This window comes from Limulus polyphemus, unplaced genomic scaffold (assembly GCF_000517525.1).
Source record: "Limulus polyphemus unplaced genomic scaffold, Limulus_polyphemus-2.1.2 Scaffold192, whole genome shotgun sequence".
In the NCBI taxonomy this organism is placed as follows: Eukaryota; Metazoa; Arthropoda; class Merostomata; order Xiphosura; family Limulidae; genus Limulus; species Limulus polyphemus.
Window position 1 is genome coordinate 540,717 of NW_013665802.1, and position 7,470 is coordinate 548,186.

The 7,470-nt window shown below is 34.9% G+C and overlaps 1 protein-coding gene across 1 annotated transcript in view; it reads left to right on the top strand.

Annotated features, from left to right (window-relative positions):
• Positions 1–4,056: 4,056 nt before the first annotated feature.
• The window catches only part of LOC111084988, a 7,624-nt gene continuing 4,210 nt past the window's right edge, over positions 4,057–7,470 (top strand). The window contains exon 1 of the mRNA XM_022381798.1: positions 4,057–4,171. Within this exon, the coding sequence (XP_022237506.1) occupies positions 4,160–4,171 (12 nt within the window). The 5' untranslated portion in view covers positions 4,057–4,159. The remainder of the gene's footprint in view (positions 4,172–7,470) is intronic.

Below are 7,470 nucleotides of genomic sequence, written 5' to 3' on the forward strand. Positions count from 1 at the left end.
GTGTTAATTGAATAAGTTCGGGAAAGGGGACTCAATCTTGTAGATATTCGTCTCCGTAAGTATGCCTATAGATTGAAACTGCTTCAGAATTGCTTATCGGGACAGTGTCATGAGGTTTTAAGTTCGTTATTAGATTTTTATTTTGGTCTTTATGTTGATTTGCAACTCGTTACTGGTGTATTTTCATGTCAAAGGGTTCCTCGATTTAAGCGTCTTTTACCTCCGTATGTCGCTGAGATCTTTAAAGGATGGATAATTCTTTCAGGTGGGTTTACTCGGAGGCCATTTGACGATTTTCTGGAAATTTTCGAACAACCTTTGTTTCTCAACCCTAATTTAGTAGATAATCGAAGGCGAATATTTTACTTTTTTGAATTTGTAGCAGCTGGTATCACGTGACTTTGTCATTTACATTATAAGGTCATCCCTCGTTTTCTCCGGGAATCTTTCAGCGTAGTGGCTTTGGTGTCAATTCCCTGCGGTGGATAAAACTTTTTTATTCCGGTATTTCTAGTATTATTAAATATAATGGTTATTTTACTAACACTATCAATATTACTCGAGGGCTTCGCCAGGGATGTCCCCTGTCGGCAATATTATACATTCTTTGTGCAGAACCTTTACATCATATCATTGTTCGGCATAATGCTATTTTGGGAGTTACATTATTTTCTCATACTAGTCTTATCAAAGGAAACAAGTAACCATATTCAACACGATCAAAAGCCTTCATTTGATCAATCTTTAGTAAAATCCCACCTCTTTGCGTTCGCTCTAAGTAGTCCATTAACAACTTCAAAAGGAGGGGCACCTCAACCACATCCCTACCTGGAACACAACCAGTCTGGTCCTGTGGCACGAGACTCGCTATGACCCGGGACAATCGATTAGCTAACATTTTAGTCAAATCTTGTAATCACAAGTCAGCAAGGTTATCGGACTATCGCCTATCTTCTCCCTTTGGAATAAGAATAAGAACTCCACGTTTCATGCTTTCAAGTAAAAAAATCCGCGTGAGAAAATCTCCCGCAAAACCCTCACAAAATCATCAATAAAGTAAGGTAAGAAACACCTATAAAATTCAAAGGTGAAACCATCTTCCTCTGGAGATGTATTATCCTTAAGATGTTTGAGAGCCTCATGAACATCGTCAACACTAATATCAGCATCACACATCAGTCGATCAAAGTCGCTTAATTTTTTTAAAAGAAAAGACAAAACCTCATTCAAAGCTGAATCTTCTACACCTTCCGACTTGTAAGATGCAGAAAAATAATTGTGTAAAACAGCTCCAATATCTTTGGTACCAAAAATCTAACCTGCCATCTGGTGTGAAAACATGCCGTATTTAGCATTAAACATGCTCGCTTTAACCACTGAGGCAATTTGAGCGTTGTGAAGAGCTACTTTATTTTGTATATATATATATATTATTCACTTATATAACTCTGATATGTACGTTTTTAAAAAATAATTCAATTCAATAATACATTTTCCTTCTACGTTTAAAATTTTAATCGGTAAAATTGGTATGTTAAACCCCACGATATGCTATAAAAAACATATTTAAACACTGAAATACTTACTTGGACACAGCATGGCTTAATGGTTAGCGTGCCGGACTTTAGATCTGAGGGTCCATGATTTACATACTGTTGCAACAAAATCGCTTTGGGGCTGTAGGTGTATTATAGGAGTAACGGTCAAATTTCACTACTCGATTACAGGACCCCAGGAGTTACCAGCGATGCTGTAAACTAGCTGCCTTCTCTTAGTCTATTAGTTTAAAATTAGGGACGACTGGAGCAGATAGCTCTTGTGTATCTTTGTGCAAATAGCTGAAACAAGCGCCCCCCCCCCCACAGTCGTTGGTGGCTTGAAAAATCTTAATAGAAATCCATGATCCATATCATACTGAAACGGCGAAAATTCCCACGCCTATGGGCCAAGCTCTGAACCAACTAAGCACCTAGCGACGCCTTTAGAACTATGTACCTATCATTATATTAGTGGATGTATTGTTAAAGGCTTCGTCTTCAGCTGGTGAAAATTGCTTAAAATCCGAACTCAATTAATATAAGTATTTTTATTATAAATTTTCCATCAAGAAATGAATTGAGTACACTTTTTTATGTCTTAAAATATGATCAAAGACATGCTAGCTTAGAAAATGATAAAAATAAGAAGTTTATATGTAATTAAGCACAAAGCTACACAATGTGCTATCTGTGCTCTACCCACCACGGGTATCGTTGTTTTTATATCTATTTGTCGGTTTGAACAACAGTTTATTTCTTTTCTTTTTTGTGTTGAATCAACACAACGCTGAGAGAAATATGTTGTAAGTTACATATAAATTATTTATGAATTATATTTTACTCCTGGATTTTTTTAGTGATATTTCATTAACTGCGACATTCAACGTTGTTACGAAACGAAAACATGATGGCGCTGTATCTTTGATCGCGAAATATATCACGTGTTGGACCAATTAAAAGCAGGAAGAGAAGATTTAGTTAACATACCAATCGTGTATCGCTTGTAACTATCATAACTTTTTTATGATATGTTAAAAACACATTAATTTAATATCTAGAATATTAAAACGAAACATGCAGTACAGGCCTTTCAGAGTTTGTCTGCTTTTTAACTTTTGACACTTGTTGGAAATTATTCATATCCATAAACACATAAGACTAAAAATTCTACAACTTAGCTGTTTGTTTTCATCGGCTCTAAATACATTGCTTTTAAAGGTATTTGGACTAAGAATATATTTGTAACAAGCATCATTTAACAGGAAGTGAAGAGCAGTAACCCTTAAACTGACTTCCTGTTTTAAGATTATATTTTACAATGCTTATGTGAACGAGCTTAAAATGTAGACACGTATTACCTTTACTTTAATGTCGTTGAGAGGTCATGAATATAATTAAGTGATACCATCCATAGAACTTGGTTCACATATAACTCACTTGTAATGCTAACATCAAGACCAGCTTCTAATCACAGCTTTATGATACTCGTTTCATGATGAGATTCTCAAAAATACTCTTTAATTAAGGCGTATGTGCTTTTACTTTGGTTTGAGTAGAAAATATTGTATCACTCACGATGTTCTGAGTAAAGTTAAGAATACTCATTTTTAGAATTGTATAAAACTAACGCATTTCATGAAATGTACGTCGCTATATATGTTGAAGAGTTTGTTTGTTTTGAATTTCGCGCAAAGCTACACGAGGGCTATCTGCGCTAGCCATCCCTAATTTAGCAGTGTGAGACTAGAGGGAAGGCAGCTAGTCATCACCGCTCACCGCCAACTCTTGGGCTACTCTTTTACCAACGAATAGGGGGATTGACCGTCACATTATAACGCCCCCACGGCTGAAAAGGCGAGCATGTTTGGTGTGACGGGGATTCGAACCCGCGACCCTCAGATTGCGAGTCGAGTGCCTTAACCACTTGGCCATGCCGGGCCCGTGTGTTGAAGAGACCTTTGCTTATACAGAAATTTTAATTAGTACTAGCAGCTCCCAAACATGATATTCTACAAACTTTCACTTTTAGTGGTAGAGTCTGTCCATTTGCATTGTCAGAATGTAACAGTCTACTTCAGACGCCATTACGATTATAATACATAATTGTTTTTAGCTAGTTAAGTTATACCTTTTTTTGTAAGTAATAATTTGTGTGCATAAAGAATCGTCATTGCTTGAAATCAAGTCGAATTTAAGCTTGTAACCATCAAATAATTATTATAAACTAAATGGCAAATCTCCTAATTCTTAAAATCAGAAAAGTATAGGTATGATGTGTTTTAAATGAATATTGTCATTATTTGAATGTCGTGAAATAAAACAACAGGCAAGATAAGACTAGTAGTAACGATGATCGATTCGTTTAGCTTTAGTTAATTTTTCTGGAAAGGGGTTTGTCGGGGTTATCTAGGAAATGGAAAGGATGGATTACGACGTTATATGGGCATGAAACGAAGGAGCATGAAACACCCACGCAGACTATATATATTACAGCCAACACTCACCCCTGACTGCTCAACGTCCGAACAAAGAAGCCCAATCATATGCTGGTACGTTTAGTCTTAACGTGCTGAAGAAATTCTTTGTCACGTGCTTTCACTAACCTAACACAGATCCCCGTCATGACAGATCAGGTAAGTTCCGTGTTATGTGTTCTTCTGTTGTTTATTCATTTGAACGTGTAACATATCAAATTAAATAATTGTATATGATCAGAAATGTAAAGATATATGCATGTTCTTGCACTGTCACTTTACACATAATTTGAAGGGATACGTCTATATTATAATTAAGAAAGGAAACGAAAGTCCAAAACTTATTAGTTCATCAGCAAAATCTCATATAGTCACGTACAGCTTTTAATCTGACTCGATGTTAGTAAGCCACTTGGATAATGAGATCAATATTAAGTTATTCGAGGTTTAATATATGCATCTCTCGAAAGTGATTGGTAAAGCCAGCTAAAACCACCATGCCCTCCAGTGGCACACTGGTATGTCTGTGGACTTACAATGCTAGAAACCGGGTTTTGATACCCGTGGTGGGCAGAGCACAGATAGCCCATTGTGTAGTTTTGTACTTACTTACAAACAAAACTAACCATATTTTAAAATAATGTCTAAAAAATGGAGAGTTCTTGTTCCATATAGGGGCTCTAAGTTGTGTGAACAATTTATGTCAAATTGATTAATATCATTGAATTATTTGATATAGAAGTGATCCAATCACTGATGCCAAAAAGATCCTGGTTACAATAGTCATCGCCTCAAATGTTCTTTATATCCAAAACTAAAAAGTAACAACAAAATGGAACCTCAAAGAAGCTTAGGGTAATACTATTCATTTAGTGATATGACATTGGTGTCAAATACTAACGCTATTTAATAAGTTTGGCCTTAAGATACTAAGATTATCTAATAACCTGGGTCGTCAAATATTAAGATTACCTAAAGACCTAGGTCGTCAAAGATTAAGGTAATTCATAACTGGTTTTTTTACTCTTATATTCTCATTCTATTAAATTACTGATATTTAACATGAAGAACTACACGTGTTAAAAAAGTGATCTGTATATGGTTTCACAATAGAAAAATCTCTCTCTGTTTCTCCAGTATTGTATGTCAGTGCTTTATTTAGGGCCCTCGTTATCAAAACATATCGATATGTGAAAAGCTTAATTATGCACTATTCATAATGTGAAGAATTATACTGAAACCTTAGAGAATGTCGGAGAGGACTCCCTTACTTATTTGACTGACCTGAAAATATATTGAAAAACCTTCTATTAAAAATATTGATGTCTGAAAAGCTATCGTGAAGACATTTAACAAGAATTATACATTTGTTGTGAGGAGAGGAAATCCACTTTACACTTGAAATAAAAGTCCAGAGATACAGCTTTAGTGTGGTACTAAAGTTAAACATAAAATAAAAATAAACAATACACTCAAAATCAGTATCTCTGGATTTTTAGTTTAATAATTATAAATATGAATTTATTTAATGAGAACCCTTTTGCTGAACAACAATTATATATAAAGACATCTAATAATAATCCCTCTACTCGAGAAGAATTATACATATGTATAAAGATATTTAGTAAGAACCCTTCTACTGAACAAGTATTATGTATAAAGATATTTAGTAAGAACCCTTCTACTGAACAAGTATTATGTATAAAGATATCTAGTAAGGACTTGTATGCTCAACAAGAATGATATATGAAGGACTTAGTGAGGAACCTTCCACTCAATACGAAATGCATAAATAAATACAGGAATTCGAAGTTTCTTAGAGAAGGTCTAATTCAGAGACTGCTAGGATTAAAGTACACAGTTTCTTAATTTTAAACTACTAACAAAAGAGAAGACAAACAGTGATCAGCACCCGCCGTCACAAGGGCTTTTTTGGCTCTTGTAACCGCATAACATGATTTACTGCTATATTTACAACACGCTCACGGCTAAAAGCGAGAAGAACATATTCAACAACATCACGTCTCGAACCCTAGACCCACTGATCCACAGGCCGACACGATAACCAATATATCGCCCAACCCATAGGACCTTTTTACTCAATAAGAATGACATATCCAGAGATTTAGTGAGAACAGGTATTCTTAAAAAGAATAACATATCCAGAGATTTACTGAGAATAACGCTCCTCAACAAGAAGGACATATCCAGAAATTTACTGAGAATAACGCTCCTCAACAAGAAGTACATATCCAGAAATTTACTGAGAATAACGCTCCTCAACAAGAAGTACATATCCAGAGATTTACTGAAAATAACTCTCCTCAATAAGAAGGACATATCCAGAAATTTATTGAGAATAGCTCTTCTTAACAAGAATGACATATCCAAAGCTTTAGTGAAAACAGGTTGTCTCAACAAGAATGACATATCTAGAGATTTAGTGAGAACAGGTATTCTTAAAAAGAATAACGTATTCAGAGCTTTGTTGAGAATAGCTATACTCAACAAGAATGACATATCCAGAGATTTACTGAGAATAACTCCTCTCAACAAGAATGACATATCCAGAGATTTACTGAGAATAACTCTTCTCAACAAGAATGGTATATCCAGAGATTTAGTGAGAACAGGTCTTCTTAAAAAGAATGACATACAAAGAGCTTTAGGGAAAACCGATTGTCTCAGCAAGAGTGACATATCGAAAGGTTTAGTGAGAATACTTCTATCCAACGTGTTTTTATATCATTGTATGTTTCCACACTTTTGTTGACAAGCGACTGTTTTCTTAAATACCGATTTAGAATTCTTATAACTCGCTTAAAACCGATGTAAAATCGCAAGACAAATATTTGAAAGAAATTTGTAATTTTTTTCTTTTCTTTTTGTAATGTGAGACAGCAGGATATTTATCCATGATGTTAAGGTTAAAGGGGTTTTATCTGCTTGTTTGATACATATCCATGTTAAGATTAAACGGGTTTTATCTGCCTTGTTTGATACATATCCATGTTAAGATTAAACGGGTTTTATCTGCCTTGTTTGATACATATCCATGTTAAGATTAAACGGGTTTTATCTGCCTTGTTTGATACATATCCATGTTAAGATTAAACGGGTTTTATCTGCCTTGTTTGATACATATCCATGTTAAGATTAAACAGATTTTATCTGCCTTGTTTGACATATATCCGTGTTAAGGTTAAACGGGTTTTATCTGCCTTGTTTGATACATATCCATGTTAAGATTAAACGGGTTTTATCTGCCTTGTTTGACATATATCCGTGTTAAGGTTAAACGGGTTTTATCTGCCTTGTTTGACATATATCCGTGTTAAGGTTAAACGGGTTTTATCTGCCTTGTTTGACATATATCCGTGTTAAGGTTAAACGGGTTTTATCTGCCTTGTTTGATATACATCCGTGTTAAGGTTAAACGGGTTTTATCTGCCTTGTTT